Source organism: Physeter macrocephalus, chromosome 15 (assembly GCF_002837175.3).
Source record: "Physeter macrocephalus isolate SW-GA chromosome 15, ASM283717v5, whole genome shotgun sequence".
Taxonomy (NCBI): Eukaryota; Metazoa; Chordata; class Mammalia; order Artiodactyla; family Physeteridae; genus Physeter; species Physeter macrocephalus.
Genome location: NC_041228.1, coordinates 63,512,102 through 63,535,526, shown reverse-complemented (window position 1 = coordinate 63,535,526; position 23,425 = coordinate 63,512,102). Strand labels below are relative to the sequence as shown.

General features: G+C 37.7%; 1 protein-coding gene across 3 annotated transcripts in view; it reads left to right on the top strand.

Annotated features, from left to right (window-relative positions):
• TERF1 (telomeric repeat binding factor 1) overlaps window positions 1-23,425 on the top strand; it is a 34,588-nt gene that overhangs the window by 2,173 nt on the left and 8,990 nt on the right. For 2 of the 3 annotated variants that reach the window (XM_055091046.1, XM_024126990.3), the window contains exons 2-8: window positions 3,309-3,404; window positions 5,897-6,018; window positions 7,527-7,613; window positions 11,112-11,261; window positions 12,014-12,126; window positions 14,972-15,031; window positions 16,517-16,608. In XM_055091046.1, coding sequence (XP_054947021.1) covers window positions 3,309-3,404; window positions 5,897-6,018; window positions 7,527-7,613; window positions 11,112-11,261; window positions 12,014-12,126; window positions 14,972-15,031; window positions 16,517-16,608 — 720 coding nt within the window. The remainder of the gene's footprint in view (window positions 1-3,308; window positions 3,405-5,896; window positions 6,019-7,526; window positions 7,614-11,111; window positions 11,262-12,013; window positions 12,127-14,971; window positions 15,032-16,516; window positions 16,609-23,425) is intronic. The other variant, XM_024126991.3, reaches the window with a different exon arrangement.

Here is a 23,425-nt window from a genome sequence, read left to right as displayed (position 1 = left end):
GGCTTCGTGCCCCGGTCCGGGAAGATCCCACATGCCGCGGAGCGGCTGGGCCTGCGCGTCCGGAGCCTGTGCTCCGCAACGGGAGAGGCCACAGCAGTGAGACGCCCGCGTACCAAAAAAAAAAAAAAAAAAGGTCAACTGTAGTGTTGGATTATAACCCAAAATACAAAATAAATATCCATAAAGTTCATACTGATGTAAATAAATGGTGGAAACAATATACAAATGGAAGAAGAGACAAATCTCCGACGCAGAAGAGTTCCAGGTAATTCATGTAGCTACTCCGTCCTCAAGGAGGTGGAACATAACTCCGCACTCCTTAAGTGTGGGCTGTGGAGAGCGCAGTATAGAAAGGGGGAGAAAGTAGAGAAAGCTGACAAACACTAGCTCACCTAGGTAATCAAGGTCAGCATCAGCAGTGATAGCTAGTAGCATGTACGCTTGATACAGTGTGGTGAAAATGGAACTTTACCTCTGTGATCCTCCTCCCCAAACCCCGTAACTCTAGTCTAATCATGAGAAAAATATCAGACAAATCCCAATGGAGAGGTACATTGTACAAATTGTCAAGATCATCAAAACCAGGGAAAGTCTGAGAAACTCTTATAGCCAAGAGATGCCCAAAGAGACATGATGACTAAATGTCATGTGGTGCCCTGGTTGGGATCTTGCAGCAGAAAAAGGACATTAAGTAAAAACTAAGGAAATCTGAATAAAGCATGGACTTTAGTTACTAATGTATCAATATTGGTTAATTAACATAACATGTAATACTAATTAATGCAAGATGCTAATAACAGGGTAAACTGGGTGGAGGGTATATGGGACCTCTTTACTATCTTTCTTCACTACATTATGTATATTTAAAACCATTCTAAAAAATAAAGTTTATTTTAAAAAAAAAAAGGACCTTGTAAGTTTCTAGCCCAAGACCCAAGGAATAATCTAGGTTATCTCCATTATTTGAAGGTTAAAGGTACAGAAACCCAGAAAGAGTAAATTTTTTCAGGTTGCATTGCTAAAACAGATATGCAAACTGTGAACATAATATTGTCTCGGTATTCCATTTTTGACTAAAAGGACTCCCTTTTATCTCTTACAGAATTTCATTTACTATGCTTTTCAAGATTGTAAGCATATACAACTCTGATGCTTCCTAGAAAATTCTTAGCTCTTTCATTCCAACTCAGAATTATTCTCCCACCTCACTTATCTCAGATAATGCCTTTTCCAGACTGATATTCCTAACCTATCTCCACTGTGAGAAGCAGTGTAGAATTGTAATTAAGAGCATGGGCTCCATAGTAAATTGTCTGAGTTTGATTCCTGGCTCTGCTGGTTTATAGCCACGAGACTTGAAGCAATGACTTGGTACCACCAGTTCCCGCGGTACCACAATTTCCTTATCTGTAAAATGGTAGTAATAATGGCATCTACCTCAAAGGGCTGTTGAGAGAAGCAGATGAACTGATATGTATAAAGCAAGGTTTCCCAACCTCAGCCTGTTGACATTTTGCGCCACATGATTCTTTATTCTGTGTATGCTTGAGGGTGGAGGGGGAATGAGGTGGAGGTTCTCCCGTGCATTGTAGGATCCTTGACCTCAGCCACTAGGTGCCAGTAGCACCCCGCCCACTCGTGACAATCAAAAATGTCTCCAGGGGCTTCCCTGGTGGCGCAGTGGTTAAGAATCCGCCTGCCAATGCAGGGGACACGGGTTCGAGCCCTGGTCCGGAAAGATCCCACATGCCGCAGAGCAACTAAGCCCGTGCACCACAACTACTGAGCCTACGCTCTAGAGCCTGCGAGCCACAACTGCTGAGCCCACATGCTGCAACTACTGAAGCCCAGGCGCCTAGAGCCTATGCTCCGCCACCGCAATGAGAAGCCTGCGCACCGCAATGAAGAGTAGCCCCCGCTCGCCGCTACTAGAGAAAGCCAGCGCGCAGCAATGAAGACCCAACGCAGCCAAAAACAAAAACAAAATGTCTCCAGACATTGCCAAATGTCTCCTAGGGGACAAAATCACCCCTAGTTGAGAACCACTGCTAAATGCTTAGAGTAGTGCCTGGTATTATAGTTAAGTGCTTAAATGTAATTGTTACTGTTGCTGGTCATTAGATCCTCCCTAATGTAGTGTTTGGTTACAGGTGTGGAAAAAGCAGATAGCCAGGTTCAACCAGGGTAGGTTTTCATTGTTTTTGTTTTGTTTTATGCCTAACAGGTACAAAGAGCAGAAGGGCAGTGGTGTGTAGGGTATCTGTAGTTATTGCATACGTAGACTGAATATGGAGGGAAATGAAGACAGAAAGGATCTGACTTTCTTCCCTAGAATAGGTTAGGTCTTTCTTCTGTTTTGCTCCTATACCATACTTACCCTTTATGACACATTAAAATTTTAATTAGTCTCTTGCATAATTTTTTGTTTAATTCGTGCCTTCCCAGACTAAAACCTTCCTGAGGTGCAGGGACTGGCTATCTTATTATTCAGACATCAGTCCCTATCACTGGCCAGCAGTAGATGTTCCGTCCATGTTGAATAAGTTGTGTTTAAATTTTATATAAATTTTGTGCTCTTTTTGAATCCTATTTAATTATATTATGACTATATTTGGTCCAGATAATCTCTGGTGTAGCATAAGATTATGACATATTAAAATTGAGGAAATAAATGTATTTATTTGTTTCATCTGCTTAGCAGCTGCAGGACTGTTTTTTGGTTTGCTGGTTAATTTAATCTTTGTCTTTTATTGCTACATGGTAAATTCAGTGAAAACCAGGATTATGGTTTACTCAGTGTTGTATGTACTTACTACCTAGCATAACATCTGGGTGGGTGTTCAAATATTGGGGAGATTAACATTAATAAATGTTTTTAAAATAAAGCTTTGTGAACTGAACAGACTCTCGCTTAACTGAAACCTTGACAGAAATAATATATTTCCTATAATATTAGGCATTTTAAGGTATAAAGTAAGTTTCCAGGTAATGATTTGACACATTTTACAGTTTGGATTTAAATCTCCCTTTTCATTAGTTTAGACTGCTACCTGTGAAAGTACGTAGTTTTCAAGATTTATTATTCTGCCTGTGAAACATCAGTTTTATTTTGAAGGAAAAGTCTTCATTGTTATTCTTTTTTGTTCTGATTTCCTAAAAATTGTCTATAAATCATACACTCTAAATTTATGATAATCTTTGGGTGATATTTGTAACTTATTTCTCCGCAAACCACACAGAGGTACTGCTGGGTCAAGTTTGGAGTTTTGTTTTGATGTTTTAATAAGATTCACTTTCTTCACTTTCAGCTATTATTCATGGATTGTCCAGTCTAACAGCTTATCAACTGAGAACTATATACATATGTCAATTTTTGACAAGAATTGCAGCCGGAAAAACCCTTGGTAAATATGTTTTTATCTTATATTGGACATATTTCAATCTGTGTCTAAAGGGGAGACAATGAGAAGAAACAGATGGGAGTAGTCCTTTGTTTTTGAGAGTTTGCTCACGTGTATTTGGCATGTACATCTATACACAGACATATTTAAAGCTAGTAAAAGAAATATAATCCCTATCTTCTTAGAGTGATGGTTCTCAAATTTTAGCTTGCTTCCGAATTATTAGAGAACTTGTTAAGGAACAGAATGGTGAGTCCCCTTCTCCATCATGAGTTTCTGATTCAGTAGGTTGAGTGAGGGGCCCTGGAGTTTACATTTCTATTAAGTTCCCAGGTGATTCTGATGTTGCTGTCGGGGGACCATGCTCCGTGTACTCTGTCTTAAAGACATCACTAAATTGGACTATGGTAACTTTGTGGTGACTCTTATTACTATCATACATACTCTGTTTCTAACTGGCAACAATGATATTTGAAACCTTATTTGAGCTTGATTTCAGCACTTACTTAATAAGGGAATATGATTTTATAACTATAATTATCTCTCTCCCTTGTCCTCATAGTTTATTTTAGATTGTAATGGCCAGGCCGGGTTCAGTTTATCAGCAATGGCTAATATTTACACCATGGTTATTTAAAGGACCTTTTGATGCAAATAATTCCCCATTTATATTGGTTTTTACAATTTACAAAATGCTTTCTTGGCAGTCTCCAGTGGTGGGCAGTAATCGCACGGAACTGTTCACTTATAAACAGACTGGGTGGCAGGAAATCCCACCCTATTAGGACCGCTCTGGGAGCCCACACTCATCCAGCTCTGGCTCATGTGGCATGCTGTGTTGTGGGGGTGAGTTGGAGCCGGACAGTCAGTGGATTAGGGCTAGAGGCAAAGCAGACGTGCGGGAGACGGTAGGTAGGTAGGCTGGGCTGGTGGTGGAGGAAGAAAACGGGCTGATGTAGACCATAAGCTAACATGGTTCACAGAGCTGTCTGGTAAATTAAATGTGACAGAATGTTCTAGAAGTGCCTGGCTGGGCTTCACATATAGCAGTTGTTCATTATATTCTTATTTTCCCTTCCAACAACCTCTTCTCTCAAAACAAGGGTGCAAAAAAATCCCTGTTTTGTGTGTGACCCCATGGTTTAATCTTGAAATTCACCAGGGCGCATCTTAGATATAATAGGCTGGGGTCAGTGATCAAGAATCACTATATTTCAAGAGAGGCAGCATTTAAAACTTCATTTTAGATTATGTATTGGATTTTCAGCTACATGTGACCCTGAATTTCAAATGGAGATGTTTGTATGTAATTTGCTGAGTAGTTACCAGCCACTGTGAGCCTTTGATAAGAATAAGCTGATAAATTCGGTTTAAAGAAAGTTTAACAGTAGTACAAATATTATCTCATTAAATATTCACATAGTATTTATTTACATCATTTTATAGGTGAGAAAACTGAGGCTTAGAAAGGCAAAATAACTTTTTCAACACCACACAGGTAGTACATGATAGAGTCTGAAATAAACTCCAAAGTTTTTAAAACCACTATACAATATCGCAACAGATTGTATATGGTGATGAGAAAGAGGAAGGAGTAAAACGGTGACTCCTTAGGTTTTTATTTTTAATAAATTTATTTATTTATTTTGGCTGCGTTGGGTCTTCGTTGCTGTGAGCGGGCTTTCTCTAGTTGTCGTGCGCCGGCTTTCTCTAGTTGCGGCGAGTGAGGGCTACTCTTCGTTGTGGCGCGCGGGCTTCTCATTGCGGAGCTCAGGCTCTAGGCGCGTGGGCTTCAGTAGTTGTGGCGCGCGGGCTCAGTAATTGTGGCTTGCAGGCTCTAGAGCACAGGCTCAGTAGTTGTGGTGCACAGGCTTAGTTGCTCCGCGGCATGTGGGATCTTCCCAGACCAGGGCTCGAACCCATGTCCCCTGTGTTGGCAGGCGGATTCTTAACCACTGCACCACCAGGGAAGTCCCTCCTTAGGTTTTTAAGCCTTGGTGATTGGAATAATGTTGGTAGAGAGATAAGTTCTTGATTGATCCTGTTTCAAATATCTACAAAATATATAACAAGGATTTAAAGTAGTATATGCGAAAATCAGATTTCACAATAAACTAATTTCGTGCTCTGTCTCAATGAAGTTTGTTATACTGCAGTTAGACTTACAAACCATTTAAGAATTCTGTTACTGTCACACCTTATATAAAATATAGTTTATTTCAGCTCTTAAAATCAGTATTTTAGTAGAGAAAATCTTCAGATGTTTTGTGGACTCATATATAGCCTTTTCTGTTTTTTATTTTTTATTTTTTTTAAGTTGATTTTAATGAGGAAATTAACTTGAAAAATATTCCCTAAACTGGTATATACGAGAACAGTGCCTGGCACATAGTATACACTCAGTCAATATTTAAAGAAATGAATTTATAAAAAAATAACAAAGTAAAGTTCGTCATGGCTTTCTAAGTTACTTATTTTTATTTTGGTTTTAAAAGATGCACAGTTTGAAAGTGATGAACGAATTACACCCTTGGAATCAGCCCTGATGATTTGGGCATCAATTGAAAAGGAACATGACAAGCTTCATGAAGAAATACAGAATTTAATTAAAATTCAGGTATGAGTATTACTTTGTGTTTATTATTATTATTTTGCTAGAAAATAAAAACAACATCTAAAGAAACTAAGAGCCACTTAATAGAAGTTGGACGGTAAACCTGTAGTAAAATTTAATATAATCATTCTCTTTAGAAATTTGACCTATGATTTATAGTCTTGACATGAGGTCTAAGAGCTGGGACTTAATGTTTTCTACCTAAGTGCATATTGCCCCCACGTTGGAAAATATGCCAAATCTATTTAAAGATTACTAAACAACTTTCAAAAACCAGTGGTTTATGCTCTCCCATTTAAAGATTACCTTTTATTTTTATTTTTTTAAAATATTTTTTGGGCCACGCCACATGGCATGTGGGATCTTAGTTCCCTGACCAGGGATCGAAACCGCTCCCCCTGCAGTGGACACGTGGAGTCTTAACCACTGGACCACTAGAGAAGTCCCTAAAGATTATCAAATAATAAGAAATGGGTTTTTGCGATTAAGAGAATGTAAAATTTTAACTATGTAGAGAAAATTTTAGTAGGAGTAGCCTATTAAAGAGTGAGAGACCAAAGAAAGTCATTCAAAGATACAATAGCAGGGAAAATATGTTTTGCTTACAGGCAAAGTATGTACTCAGGAATTTCATAGTTAAATAAACTTTACCTAGTTTTTAAAAAAAATTTCATGGTTGGGTAGGAGAAAATCCAGGTGGTGTCCTACCTTCTCAGGAATTAATTATTGATGGTGTGGTGACTGTCAATTAGAATTAAGACCTGAAGAGAATGGGCAGAAAAATGACTGCTGCTTTTAAGAATTTCAACCCAGGGCAAAGGGATTTGTCATGTTATCCCAGTCTTTTGGAGTTCTAGGGAAAGCAGGCCTTTGCGAAATATACTAGTAAAGTTGAACGGGTTACCATAAAATACATAGCAAACGTGTAGTAATATATTGCTTACTGTTTGCCAGATACTGTTCTAAGCACTTTTATATATAACTCTTTAATCCTCACAACTGCCCTATGAAATTGGTACTATTATTTTCACCATTGTACATTGGTGTAAAGAAACGTAGGCGCCAAGAGGTTAAATAGCTTTCCCAAGTTTACAAACCTACCCAGATGGTAATGGTGGTCCTATATCTTACCACATATGGTATCAAAAAGGCCAGTTTATAAAATGATTATTCAAAAGCATTTGGCTTCCTGAATTTCTTTTAGAGATTTTCCTGGGGTTCTAAGTCGCAACTTTTATGTATCCTAATCATCACAAACACCATCCATCTACCTCTTCTCTCACTTCCCTTTTGCTCAAAATTACTATTTAGGTGGGTCCTCAATATATATAATGTAGCTCCTGATTTATTTATTAATTCCTACCTTTAATATCATTTATCAAATCAAAATTATTAAGCTACAGAAGAATATTTTAAATGAAGTAGTTTAGACTTACCTGAGTTATTTCAATATTAAACAACAATATTTTAAAAAGCAATCTAAGATTTGTATTTGTCATCCTATCTTTTAGGCTATAGCTGTTTGCATGGAAAATGGAAATTTTAAGGAAGCAGAAGAAGTCTTTGAAAGAATATTTGGTGACCCAAATTCTTATACGGTAATTATTTAAATTAGAATCAGAAGTTTGGAGCCGTTTATATGGAATAAGGAAAATTGAAAGAACATTGGAGGAGAGAAGAAATGTTTTCTCTTTTAAACAGTATAGTCCAACAGAAATATAATGCCAGTCCCGTATGTGATTTTAAATTTTCTAGTAGCCACATTAAAAAAGTAAAAAGAGGGGACACGGGTTTGTGCCCCGGTCCAGGAAGATCCCACGTGCCGCGGAGCGGCTGGGCCCGTGAGTCATGGCCGCTGAGCCTGCGTGTCTGGAGCCTGTGCTCGGCAATGGGAGAGGCCACAACAGTGAGAGGCCCTCATACCGCAAAAAAAAAAAAAAAAAGGCAAAAAGAAACAAGTAAAACTAATTTTAGTAACACTTTATTTAACCCATTATATCCAAAAACATTATTCTTTTTAACAATCAATGTAAAAAGTATTGGTGAGATATTTTACACTCCCTTTTTTGTACAGTCAGCCCTCTGTATCCTGGGTTCCATATCTGGAGATTCAACCAACTGCAGATCGAAAATATTTAGGGGGAAAAAATTCCAGAAAGTTTCAAAAAGCAAAACGTGAATTTGTCACACACTGGCAACTATTTACATAGCATTTACATTGTATTAGGTATTATAGGTAATCTAGATATGATTTCAAGTATATGTGAGGAAATGTGTAGGTTATATGCAAGTACTACACCATTTTATATAAGGGACTTGAGCATCCTTGGATTTTGGTACCCAAGGGGAGTCCTGGAGCCAATCCCATGTGGATACCAAGGTACAACTGTACTAAGTCTTTGAAATCTAGGGTGTATTTTACACTTAAGGCTAAATTCAGGGCTTATGCCTTGCAAGGGCTGAGTAGCCTTGTGTGGCTAGTGGCTACCATATTGAGCAGTGCAGGTGTAGGGGAATGCATTATAACTTGCTTATTTTTCTGGAGGTTTCTTAAGTTATCACTAGTTTTTGTGTGTATGTGTAATGTTAAGGTCAACAGAAGTTAATTTTAAAGTGTTAAAAACAAAGTTATGAGAGCAAATTAAGCTTATTCAAAGAAATATAGTTTTATACAGTTTTTAATGAACTCTTTATTAACAATAGCGTACCTTTAGTAGAGTACATGTATCATAAGTGTATAAGTAGATGTATTTTCACAAAAGGAACACACTTGTGTGGTGACCTCCTAGATCAAGAAACAGAACATCACCAGCACCCTCCAGGCACTATCCTTCCCACCTTCTCAAGGGTAACCGCTATCCTGACTTGTAACATCCAAGATTAGTCTTACTTATTTCTGAACTTTATATAACGGAATCATATAGCAAGTTTATATTTGTAAGAGAGATACATGGTGTTGCTTATAACAATCGTTTGTTCATTCTCATTGCTCCATTGTAGGAATATACTACAATTTATCCATTCTACTGTGAATGGACATTTGAGTTATTTCCGTATTTTGTCCATTACATTCCTTTACATGTCTTTTGTAGAAAAAATATTTGTGTGTCTATTGGGTATATACTTAGGAATAGAATTGGTGGGTTGTAGGATATGCACATACTCAGTTTTAGTAGATACTGCCAGAGTTTTCCAAAGTAGTTATTATCAATTCCTCCAGTAGTGCGGGAGAGTTCCAGTTGCTTCACAGACCTTATATGTGGTTTTCATTATAGTCATTCTGGCAAATATGTAGTGCTATCGCATTGGGTTTTAATTTCTGTTTCTTTGATGGTTAATGAAGTTGAGTACCTTTTCACATGGTGGTTTGGGGGAGAGGGAATCACCTTAATCCACTGAAGGACTGAGCCTTCAGTAAGGCTTATTCTATCTCTAATTTGCCTCTGTTCCTACAGTGTAACCCTCCTGAGATTTCAGCTGGAAGCCTGGTATGTTTATTGGGTTCCCTGCCCTTACTTTTTTGCCTTAGTACTGTGAGACTACTGAAAATCCCACTCTGCTTATACTTCACAGAAGAGGAAACTTTATGGCCAGTAAGCCTAAGACAGAAAGTGTTAACCTCACTAATATTCGTAATCAGGTTAATACCAAGTAATATATTGAAATAGCATTGGCAATGATTAAAAATGTCTTGCATACCAACAGTTGGCTCAAAATGTGGAGAAATGATGAGTGCCATACCTTCCTCTCAAGAGGGTAAATTGGTACTTAAGCTTTGGAGAGCATTTTAACAAAATCAGTAAGCATGCATTCCAGCAATTCCACTTCTAGATAAATACCCTAGAGTGACTGTTTTTACTTTCACTGTGTACTTTTAAAACCATGAAGCTTTATTAAAAAAATAAAAACTGAAAAAAGAAAACTAGGCTCTACTGTGACAGCTGTTCTGGGATAGAGCTTGAGAAGTGGAATTTTTTTTAAAGCTTTATAGCTTTATTGTGCAACCAGCATGGAAAGAACTATCGTCTAAGAAAAACTTGTACTGTGCCCAAGAAGACATGTAGGAAGATGTTTAATAGCATTATGGTAATAGAAAATAGCCTAAATGCTTTCAACAGGCTGGAGGGAAAGGTGAATAAATGGTATATATTTTTTTAAATTAACTTTTATTTATTTATTTATTTATTTATTTTTGCGTTGGGTCTTCATTGCTGTGCGCGGGCTCTCTCTAGTTGCGGCAAGTGGGGGCCACTCTTTGTCACAGTGCGCGGGCTTCTCATTGCGGTGTCTTCTCCTGTTGCGGAGCACGGGCTCTAGGCGTGCGGGCTTCAGTAGTTGTGGCACACAGGCTCAGTAGTTGTGGCTCGTGGGCTCTAGAGCGCAGGCTCAGTAGCTGTGGCTCACGGGCTTAGTTGCTCCGTGGCACGTGGGATCTTCCCGGACCAGGGTTCGAACCCGTGTCCCCTGCACTGGCAGGCGGATTCTTAACCACTGTGCCACCAGGGAAGCCCCTAAATGGTATTTTTGATCAATGGAATACTGTACAACAGTGAAAGTAACTAGTAATTCTGTAAATATTGAATCAACATGGATGTCATAGAGTTGAGCAAAATAGAGAAAGTTTCAAAATACACATACTATAACACCATTGGTATAAAGTTAAAACCATGCTAAAGAATGCTATATATATTGTTTATGGATGCATACATATGTAGTGCAAGTGTAAAGGAATGCATGGATGTGCTAAAGTTCTATTTTCAGGATAATGGTTACCTTGAGAAGAGCAAGGCCAGGGTGGGGGAAGGGTGCCATCAGATTATGGTAGTAAATAAGGCTTCTGTTATACAGATAATGATTTATTTCTTAAACTTGGTAATGGATATTTAGGTTCATAAGGTTTTTAATCCGTTTGCATATGTGTAAAATATTATTTTTTAAGTCAAAAAATATATTGGTGGGCATTTAAAATGGGAGCATTTTTAAAACCACTTGAGTTTTTGTTTATAAAGTGATTTTTTTCAGTTAAATAATATGACAGAATTTCTAGTATTTTATTTGTGATTTATGTGCTAATAAGTTTCTTCTGTTTTCTTTAGCCTTTAAAAAGGAAATTGCTTATGATAATCTCTCAGAAAGATACATTCCATTCCTTTTTTCAACACTTCAGCTACAACCACATGATGGAGAAAATTAAGAGTTATGTGAATTATGTGCTAAATGAAAAATCATCATCCTTTCTAATGAAGGTATGCATATTTCAGAGAGATTCTAAACAGACTTAAGAGTAATTGTTACAATAAAGGAGAATACTTGAAATAGAAATTCTTAAAAACTAATCAGAATTTTATTTAGTGATTTTTGTAGAAGAATGGTGAAATGTTATAATTAGTGGATCTAAAGGGTTTATTGGTGATCTTTGTAGTATTTTTACAACTTTTCAAAGTAAAAGTTGGGGAAATTTTTCAAAATAGAAAGTTGAGGGGAAAACTTACAAAACAAATTAAGAAATAAGTGAAAAGAAATAGTTTAATTAAATTTAAATGAAATTTTTAGCATATTTTTGGGAAAAGTCAAATTGGACTGAAGAAGGGTCATTAAAATTTTTCTTTTTACATTTTATCCTGTCTTAGCCTCAAAAAGTTTTAACTTAATATGTTATACAAGAGCATTGATTAATTTGAGATAGTTTTATTTTAAAATACATAGAATCTTTAAAAAAATTTTTTTAAAGTAACCTTTTATCTTAACACTGACTAGAGAGCATTGTCTGTATCAAGTACCTTTGCAAGGAAAGCCCTTCTCCATAATGCTTGTAAACCACGCAGGTTGCTGATGGTGATATCATAGTTACTGGGGAAAATAACAACACACTGCCCTTTATTGACCTGTGACGAGACACTTGGGTTATGACTGTCAAAGAACAAGAAGGCTTAATTAAATGTTACTTGTTTTAAATGTCTTAATGCATCCCTTCGTCTCCCGCAACCCCTTTTTTAAGGCAGCAGCAAAAGTAGTGGAAAGTAAAAGAGCAAGAACAACAGCTTCTCAAGATAAACCTAATAGTAATGATATTGAATTGGAAACTGAAGCTAATTTGGATATAGGAGAAAGGTTTGTAAATTCATTAGCATATTTTTTGTCTTATGAATGTAATATCTATGTAAAGTGATGGTAGCAAACCATTGTTAATAAAAATGATTATCGAGTAGTAGGTATATTGCTTTACTGATGGCTAACATTTGGATGTTTGGGAGTGCTGTAGAGTTAGGGCTTACGTATATTCTGTTACATATGCTAAGCAAAAGTAGAGAGAAAATAGCACTGTGTAGCTAGTGTGAGTGATATCATTTGTCATTCTCAGGGAACACGAACTGTTGAGGTTGAAAGCCTGAGTCATCTGTGCCCCTTAGTTCTCAAATCCTACATGCCCTCATGTGACTGTTGTACTGAGGGTTATTCGAATATGTTAAAATATTGTTCATCTTCTCTAAGGGTAGGCTAACTGCTTCATCTGGTGCGCAAGTGCAGAAACAGTGATTTGCTCCAACGCGGGAGGGAAACAAGGCTGTGTCAGTCCTACAGGTTGAGAGACAGAGTTCAGTTTCTAAAATTATTTCTTCTTTAGGGATTTTCAAGGGTAATTTTTACAGAATTGGCTTTTACCTTTTGCTTTAGAAACTAACCCTACTGAAGAAGATAAACTCTACCATTATAATGATCTTTTCTATTGAACCTATGGTCCATTCCTCCTCTTCATCCACCCTTAAACCAAGACCAAATAGTCAAATCCTTCTGGTCTCTGGATGGATGTATTTGGCAGTGGATGTAATATTACTCTTTTCTTGGGACCATGACGTAAGTGCTGTAAGTCCCCATCTTAACTACTTATTGAGAGGTGGGGATTGGAGTCTGAGTTGGATGGACGTGGCATTGGTCACACCTCAGGACTGAGCTCAGTCTTACAGTTCTCTTTGTCCCTGCCTATCAGAGCATGATCTGTTCCTCACTGCTTCATCTCCCCAAGGGCTCTATTGAAGTCTTATTGCTCATTGGGTTTTTCCTAAGACCCATTTTGAGAAGTAGGGATTTCATTTTTATTGGCTCGGTTATTTCATTTTGTTTAGGAAATCAAAGTTTAGTAATACCAAGACCCAATGCATTCTATGGCCCAGCCTTCCTGCCTACTGTCATACTGCTTTAAAGTAAAATAAGATTAGAAGTTACTGTGATTCTTGCATATAATGAACACGTTTCCTATGTATTCTCCTAATGTAGTACTACCCACTTACTTCAAATGCCCTCCTAGACACAAGCATAGTTCAGTGTGTGAAACAGAGCTCTTGATGTTCTCATCTGTCTCTCTCTACCCTAACTCTCCTCCTTTACCTCACACATCCAGTTGGTTATCTCCCCAAGTGTTACGAATTCCATATCAGAAATGCCTCTCTAATCCATTCCTATCATTTATATCCTAGATTATTACTTAGCTTTGTGCCACACAAATCCATTCTTGATGTGACTTCCAGGGTTAGCTTCCCATAAAAATAAATCTGTTTAACTCACTTCCCAGCTTAATAACTTCTGTTGGCTTTCTGTTTCCTACTTGATGAATTAGATTTTATTGCATGGCTTTCAAAGCCATATATAGCCCCTCTCTGGGTGTTTTTTTTTCCCCTCATATACACCTTGTCCCTAAGCATTAACCCCTCCCTGCCCACATCCATGGCACTTTCTAGCTACACAACTTGATCTTCAAATATGACAAGTTCTTTCATGCCTTGACTCTTGCTTCAATTTTGGATTTCCTCTTTCTCTTCAAGGTAAACTCTTATTTGCCATTCAAGGTCTAGCTCAGAGTTCACCTATAAGAAGTCTTGCTGAGCTCTGAGCAGAGTTGTCACTTCTGTGCTCCCACAGCACCAAGTCATACCTCCATAGGAAGACTTATCTTCGAGAATAACATATCTGTTTACCTGTCTGTATCTCACTAGATGGAGAGTTTTTTGGAGGTTCTTAAATAACTTTGAATCCTTGGTGCCTAGTTCATTACCAGGCATGCATTACATCTTGTAGTGCACCAGACACAGGGAGAAAAACCAAAAACTAGAGACATGGTAAAGATAAGAATCAAGCAAATATCAAAACCATCCTGGGAGTCACATTCACCAGTTTCAAGGCAAGAATGAATAAGACGTAAGTAAAGCAAGGATAGAAACAGAAGTGTGATTTCAAGGTCAGACAAATGCCGGGAAAGATGAAACCCTCATGCTGTCAATACTAGATGAAATATTTTGTTCTGGTAAAGCTTATAAACTATTTGAGGCAATAAGAATTACAGACTTGAAACAGAAACAGTAGCAGATATTACATAATTTGTTGTTAAACTTTAAAGATAGACTTAAATGCTGAAGGAGTTTGAGGGACAGCTTCAAGAAAGTGTGAACATGGAGCCGGACCTTGAAGGATGGTTAAGGTTTTTACAGGTGGACGGAAGAAGAAATGTCATTTCAGGAGAGAGGAAGAGTTCCAGTGAAGGCATCGAGCTGTAGATGGTCATGCTGTGTTTGTCGGAGCTAATTTTAACTATAGCAGAGGGGAGGAATTTTATTTAAAGGTCTAGTTGGAGACTGCTGGGGAGGATAAGAAATTAAACTTGAATTCATAGAAATAAAGATCCATGAGAGAGTTTTTGAAAGAGTGACATTGTGAATGCTCAGTTACAGCTCAACTCTGCTGAACTTATGTTTGGGGAAGACGTTGATTTAATGTCTCTGGTAAGCACATCTGGGCAAAAATTAGCCATGTTGTAATGGACTGTAAAGGTCTTAATTTTACCAGAGTTTCTTTCCAGAGATACTTTTTATAAGTCGAAAAATGGCTTGATTATGTGGAAAGTACAATCCTGATGAAAAGTTTCTCTTGTTTACATTCTTACAAATGTTTTCTTCTTTTAAAGTGTTAGTGACAAACAGTCTGCGGTAACTGAATCCTCAGGGGATACAGTATCCTTATTGAGGTGAAGTAAATTGACATTTTTCTTCTCTGTGTTTAAAATCTTTGAAGCAATTCGTGCAAACCTAGGTAGGTTATAATAACTTCCACGCAAATGGTATGGTTTGAAGAATTATCGCAGGGTCCTCCTACTTACCTCCACAGATGTTTACGACCCTGATGGGTCTTGAAATGCCAAACTGTGGAGACCTGCCTCTTGGGATCCTGGGTTGTTTCACATTATTTCTACAAGGAGTGCACGTGGAGGGAGTACTTGAACTTAAAGCAAATTATTAGTAAACTCTTATTCTGTCAGAAACAAGGGTGTGATGCTGGGGCAGGAAGGGGATGGAACTTACATTTCTGATGAATGCCCCAAATTTTCGATTTTATGAATTTACTTAAAGAACTGTTTAATCTGTTAGAAATGCTATAACAGACAATGTAACATGTTCAGAGAGCAGAACGTCTGCATGAATGATTTCCTAGTGTAGAGCAGTTGGGATGCTACATGGAACCGTGGGGGGGATGGCTGACTTGATGTGGAGTAGGTCACTGAGATGAGGAGTTGAGGGGCCAGTTTGTTATCTGGGTTATCCATGGAAACACGGAAATAATTCATGGTGATGGCGGCACTCGGGGATAGAGAAAGATCTGCGAATTATGGGAGGTGCTTGGAAGGATAGTGAAAGATTATGGAGAATGGTAGATAGCGATACACCTCAGTGGCCTGAATTCTCAAAGGCTAAGGTTTCTGTGGAAGCAGGATCCTGAAGATGGAATCTATTAGGAAATGGAAAGTATAGAGACCCACCTCTCGGACCCTGTGGTTTGTGGAAGATGAAGCTAATCTCTACTTGAGGAGGCCACAAAGGAGAGAAATATTGTTCCCGGGGGAGAGCTAGACTTTAGACAGGTGAAGAAGTTGAGACTGGCATTCCAGAGAGCACAATAGAAAGTTTGGGGAGGGCGGGAAAGCATTAGTAGGTTGCATAGAGCACTCATAGGGGTCAAAGTATAGATTTTAGGTGGTGATAAAATAGCTGCCTAAGCTTAGTTGAACTTTTTTTTTTTTTTCCATTTTAGTTTGTTCCTTTGTAAATTGGAATAATGTGACCATTGCAGGTTGTCAAAAAATTCTGCCACATCCTGTATTTCCAAACAGTCTTACCTTTCCAGAAAGCCCTTTTTGGAATCTATGAAGATAATCAAGTGGTATCTACCATCATGTATAAAGGAATTTTGGAATTTCTCTAATTGGAATGCCAAAAGAATCTTGATTTCTGAGTAGATGAGATGGAGAAAATAAATGGGAGAGAGGGAAGTCTGAAGAAGAAAAATCTTAAGAGGCTAAAGATTACGATGGGGCATTAGTGCAAGGAGAGCACCAAAGGGAAACAGACCAAAGTAGAAGCAGGTCCTAGATAGAGATTGAGACAAATCACCTACCTTTTTCTATAGCTTTTCTAGTCTTTGGAGAACAAATCACAAGCTTTTGTGTTTCATTTAGGTCTCACAAAAATCTCTTCTTATCTAAGTTGAAACATGGAAACCGACCACAAGATGTTAATAAGAAAGAGGAGAGAGTGGAAACTCTTCAAAGTAAGTACACTTATTACAGTTTTTGGAGTGGAGAATCGATACGTCCTTGAAAGCGATCCAGCCCTTGACCGCACCCCACAACACACAAACACACGTCAGAAAACTAAAGCACGAAGGGATTACATGTCATAACTTCAAAGAGTTAATTAGAGGTGGTGCTTAATTTAGAAAGTTACAGTTGGTTCTTGTTATTTACGGTAATGTTCTATAAGGTCATTGTGAACACTTAGTGAATACTGAATGATTACAGGGGAATACAGGGTTAGGTTCTTTTGAGCCTCTGGTTACAACATTTTGGTCAACTATTCAGTACATAACCTTGTTTTATGTGTTTCTGTTTATTTATTTAGGCCGCACCATGCGGCATGCAGGATCTTAGTTCCACGACCAGGGATGGAACCCGTGCCCCCCACAGTGGAAGCACGGAGTCTTAACCACTGGACCTCCACGGAAGTCCCTGTTTCTGTTTAAAGAAACCTTATTTAATATACATTGTTGATTCATTAACATTGAACCCAGGCCAGCAACACTGTAACTCATGCCTGAGTGAAGCTTACCTAACCACATATTTTTCTCTGTAAGGAACATCATACATAGCCTTCTTGCACTCAGGAACACTAGACAGCACTTCCACAATACACTTGGGGAAAATTTTAAACAGCAGAATTACCCCCCAAAAAGCACAAAAATACAGCACTAAACAGACCGTAAAAAGAATAGTTATTTCTAGCCTGGAAGCTAAAATAAGAAAGCAGAGCTTCACCTTGTTTAACCTCAGCTGGGAACATGAACTCAAATATTTTGCCACTCTGTGCATGTCCACCAGTGTCCACAAAAGCACTGCAAGTTTTGATTTTTGTTACAACTTTCAGCAGGTAGGTGAATTTTCAAATACCAGAATCCATGAATATAATGAGGATTGACTATGTATAGACTCTGGCATTGCAGATTGTATTTAGAATTTATTCCTCATTGCATTTAGAATTTATTATCCTTATAAAAGGCATTGCTAGATTTAAAAAACAAGCAACAATAACCAAACAAAAAAAACCTTAAAAGCAGTCCATAATTATTTTCGATTATAATATAATTGTAAGTTCCTCCTTGGTGTATATTCATTCAAAAAATGTTTATTGAACCCGTACTATGTTCTAATGCAAGGATTTTTAAACTTTATTGATCCAAATCTAAATAGTTACTGATCAGTATAAAAATAATAGATGTACCAACTTGATTCCAGGTACATAGTAAGCCTGAAGTAAATATTAATTGAATAAATTTATTCAGAGCTGATGGCTGATGATAGGGTCACTGTTAGCTAGTATTTGTAAATTACAGCTCTAAAACATTTACATCTGTAGATATTATCATCGTCCTCACTTTAAAGACGGTAAAGTTAAACTCAAAGAAATATTTGCTTCATGTTGGTGGAGTTCCTAGCTGCAAAATGGCTAGGAATCATAATTCTAAAGTAAAATAATTTGGGGATTTTCCTGGACTTTTAATTTCATAATACAAAGTTCAAAGAAATGGAAGCATACACTTTTTTACACTCTAGCTGATCAGTAATTGAACCAATGAAGACCGTAATCACATTGTAGAGTGGCTTGACAGTGACTATGGATATTGAACCTAGAAGATCCTGTGAGTTTTAGTACATTTCTTGACTTTTTGTTAGATGTTAGTAATATATACATATATATTCCAAAAAAGTCCAAGTTGCTTAAATGTTACCTAGGTATCCTCTTTTTCCTAATAGAGAATATTTATTTCGTTTGTGCTAAACATTAAAAAACAATTTTTTTAGGGCTTCCCTGGTGGCGCAGTGGTTGCGCGTCCGCCTGCCGATGCAGGGGAGCCGGGTTCGCGCCCCGGTCTGGGAGGATCCCACGTGCCGCGGAGCGGCTGGGCCCGTGAGCCATGGCCGCTGGGCCTGCGCGTCCGGAGCCTGTGCCCCGCGACGGGAGAGGCCGCGGCGGTGAGAGGCCAAAAAAAAAAAAAAAAAAAAAAAAAAAAAAAAACAATTTTTTTAGACATCTTTTAAAAACAACTTTTTTTCAGTTTTGTAAAATTGCTATGTACTTTTAAAAAATCAAGTAATTCAGAAAAATTGAAAGAAAAAAAATCACTTAAATTCTTTCTATGCAGAAAAGTCTCACCAGCATTCAGTGAAATGATTAATATTTGAGTTAAAAGCTTTTTATCTATAAACTCACTTAATCCTCAAAACAATCTGGATCAGTACTTTTTTTTTTTTAATCACTCCCCATTTTACAGATGAGGAAGCTGAGACAAAAAGAGGTTAAGTGTAAAAAGCCCTTGGTCACACAGGTCATGAGCAGAACCAGAGCCAGAATTTGAAATCAGACATTTCTGACTTCAGAGCCCATGTCCTTAAATACTGAGATAGATAGACTGCCTCAATGGAAGAACAGATAGAATCAAAGCAAATAAAAATTTGTAAAAATGTGATGAGGTTACATATGTACTTTAAAATATATTTACATTTAATTTTTTGAAGGTGAAACTGAAGGATTCAATGAACTTCACATAAATGCTGTTTCATAAGAAATATATCAGTAAACCATATGATTCCTCCAAAATGAAGAATAAATAATATGAATTGCTTTGATAGATTGGGTCAGTTTGCCTCTATAACTATAAATTTCAACTTTAGACTACTGATTGATTTCAGCTGTAATGGGTGAGATTAGCACAAAAACTTTGGCTAAATGTAGTATTCTTTGGAAATACTTTTCTTCACAACTTTGCAGATTTTGCTCCATTATTTTCTGACTTTATGAGTGCTGCTGTTGACAGTCAGACATCAACCTGACTTTTTCCCCCTTCGTATATGAGTTGCTTTTTCTTCATAGTTACCCGAGGTTTTCTAATATGTGCATTTAATGCTATAAATTTTCCTTTAATTACTGCCTTAGTTGCATCCCACAAATTTTTATATATTTTCATTTTCATCAAAATATATTTTTTTATTTCCCTTGAGACTTTTTTCTTTGATCTTCTGGGCTATTAAGAAGCTCTTTGTTTGGGCTTCCCTGGTGGCACAGTGGTTAAGAATCTGCCTGCCAATGCAGGGGACGCAGGTTTGAGCCCTGGTCTGGGGAGATCCCACATGCCGTGGAGCAACTAAGCCCGTGCGCCACAACTACTGAGCCTGCACTTTAGAGCCCACGAGCCACAACTACTGAGCCCGAGTGCCACAACCGCTGAAGCCCGCGTGCCTAGAGCCCGTGCTCTGCAGCAAGAGAAGCCACCTAATGAGGAGCCCATGCGCTGTGACGAAGGATAGCCCCCTCTCGCCGCAGCTAGAGAAAAGCCTGAGCGCAGCAACAAAGACCCAACGCAGCCAAAAATAAAAATAAATAAATAAATTTATTTTTTTTTTAAAAAAAGCAGCAGCTCTTCGTTTAATTTCCAAAAATTTAAGGATATTCTAGATAACTTTCTATTAATGATTTCCAATTAATTCGGTTCCAACCTGAGAATATGCTTTGAGGATTTCTTTTTCTTTTTTAAGTTAAGATTTGCTTTATGGCCCAGAATATGGTCTGTCTTGGTGACTGTTGATGCGCGCTTAAGAAGAATGTGAATTTTGCTATTGTTGAGTGGAGTGTTATAAAATGTCAATTAGGTCAAATAGATTCATAGTGCTTCTCAGGTGTTCTGTATGCATGCTTATTTTTTGTCTTCTTGTTCTACTAATTACTGAGAGAGAAGTATTGAAATCTCCACCTATATATGAATTTCTCTTAATTATTAATCTCCATTATTTTACTTTTGCCTTTTTAGTCCTCTAGCACCTGTTAGAACAGTTCCCAATATGAAAATCTCGGTTCAAAATAACTGGTGTGGTTTCCATTAACCTCACCAACACGTATGATCTGTTCCTGCACTGATACCATATTGTCTCAATTACTGTAGTTTAGTAATAACTCTTTCTGTTATTCTTTAGGAGTATCTTGAGTATTCTTGGTGTTTTGGTCTTCCATATTGTCAGGGGGAAGAAAACCACTTTATAGAAGATTGCAAGCAGTGAAGCTGCTACCGCTCCATAGGTGCCAAAAGTGGACAACAAGACTTGGGTCAGAACCAGACGGTTTATTAAAGCACAACATATAGCAATAGCATATGGCATCAGCATAGTTGTGCTGGTTCCCCTCACCGGGTCCCAAAGACAGTGCAGTGGGCCCAGGTAGATGCTCTGCAGGAAGTAGGTTGTACTGCAAGGAGGAACCTGGGGCCAAGGGCACTTTTTGAGTAAGCAGCAAGCAAAACGTAGCAAATAATCCAGTTACCTTCCCCAGGAGAGAGTTAGTTACATGGTGGTCAGACCGTGGTTCCCTTGACCTATTTAGGTTCCTGACTAACTGTAGAAACTGTTTAGTATTGGGGAATGAGTAAGCCTTGTTGTACATTCAGCAAGAACTGAAGGGATGCTCAGGGCCCATGATGGACTAACTCTCCTAATACATAATTTTAGAATAATCCTGTTAAATTCTACAAAGAACCCTGTTGAAATTTTGTTTTAATAAAATTACATTGTAATAGTAGACAGTTTTCTTTTTTTGTTTTTTTAAATTAATTAATTAAATTTATTTGTGGCTGTGTTGGGTCTTCGTTGTCATGCACAGGCTTTCTCTGGTTGCGGCGAGGGGCGGCTACTCTTCGTTGCGGCACGCAGGCTTCTCACTGCGGTGGCTTCTCTTGTTGCGGAGCATGGGCTCTAGGTTCACAGGCTTCAGTAGTTGCAGCATGCAGGCTCAGTAGTTGTGGCTCGTGGGCTCTAGAGCGCAGGCTCTGTAGTTGTGGCGCACAGGCTTAGTTGTTGTGCAGCACCAGGGCTCGAACCCGTGTCCCCTGCATTGGCAAGTGGATTCTTAACCACTGCGCCACTGGGGAAGTCCCAGTAGACAATTTTGGAGAGAGCTGACACAGTTATATTGTCTTCCTCTACATGAACAAAAAGCATATTTCTTTATTTAGATTGTCTTATGTATATATATTCTTATAACTTGTATATGTGCATGCACACACGCATATATATAGTAAAGCTTTATAATTTACTACGTACAGATCTTGACTGCATTTTCTGGGTTTATCCCTAAAATGTTATATATTTTGTTACTATTGTTAATATTATCTTTTGACTATTTTAATTAAATATTTTAACTGTTGCTAATGTACAGAAACACTGTTTTGTTTATTGATCTTATATGCAACCATCTTGCTAAACCCTTTTTAATTCTATGTGTATATTCTTTTAGGTTTTCTATACAGTTGACCCTTAACCAACATGGGGATCAGGGGCACCGACTCCTGTGCAGTCAATGCATCCTGCTATCTCTGCCTAAAAAAAACAAAAGAATTGATAAGTGACTCACCTGAGGGCAGGAAGCTGAAACAGTTAGCATAGAATCAGAACTCAAACCCTAGTTCTTTTGATTCCACATATTGTGATCGCTACTCGAACACAAACTCTTCCCCACACTTAAAGTTCTGTAAAATGAAAATACAGGTACTATGTTTATTGAAAAAAAAATCCGTGTATAAGTGGGCCCATATAGTTCAAACCCATGTTATTCAAGGGTCAACTGTACACACAATTTTCTTTCAATAATTACCATTCTGTTTCTTTTGAGTTGCATATACATTTATTTCTTGTCCTACTCAACTGTGAATAAGAGGGCAAGAGGGAAGGGTTTACTTCTTACACTGTGTCAAACACTCCTTAAACATTATGTTAAGAAATTACAACAATCCTATAAGGTAAATATTATTCCTTTTTTAAACAGATGATTAAAAGGCAGGCACTAGGAGGTGAGATGACATTTAAAGGCATAAAAGAATCAAGATTCAGAGCACATCCTCTCTGATTTTTTTTTTTTTGTATTTTGTTTTTTGGCAGTTCTGTAACTTTGACAATCAGCAGTTAGTCCGCATTCATGCTGCCTGTAGATTTTTGAAAGTGGTGATAAGTACATAGGTAACTAACATATAGAGCTTGTTTGGTGACTCTCCATCCTCATTACAGTTTCGGAGACAACTGCCTACAGACAGATACAGTATGGGACATTCCTTATTCCTTTGGCCCAGACAGCTTTGTTGAGCCTGGTGTCAGTGCTCACATACGGAGTTTTTCCAGGTCTCTTTGAGTGCCAGAGGAGCATGCTTCTTGAAACCCACTTCATAGATATGCTTGTGGATGTTAATGGTGTACTCCCTGGTCACCATCTCATTGATGGCAGAACAGCTTTTATTAACATAACAAAAGACACCTTTATTACTCTCATCACTTAGGAAATTCCAAGGGTTTTAGGAGCCAGAAACCAGAGGAAGACAAAATATATATTTCTTATTATAAATCACAATTTCACACAAACCAAAAGAGTTTATAAGAACACATGAAATAACCCCCAGTGCTATACATATCCCCTTTTATACCTTCTTAAGTGGAAATTTGACTGACACAAAGATCTAACTACTTCATAACTATAAAAATAAGAAGCAAAGCTAGATACAGACTATACCTCATGACCTATGTTTGAGCATCCTGTCTTACTTAGAAATTACCCAGATATCCAAAATTATACTTACCGTTTATACTAGATTTTAAAGTTAACTAAGGATCTTGGGAATTATATTTAAGCTGACCTATTACAGAACCTAATTACTGCTGCTATGAAAAAGTTTGTCAGAATTATCCTTCAGTTTAATTAAACACATATATTTTTTTCTTATTAGTTATCTGTTTTATACATATTAGTGTATATATGTCAATCCCAATCTCCCAATTCAT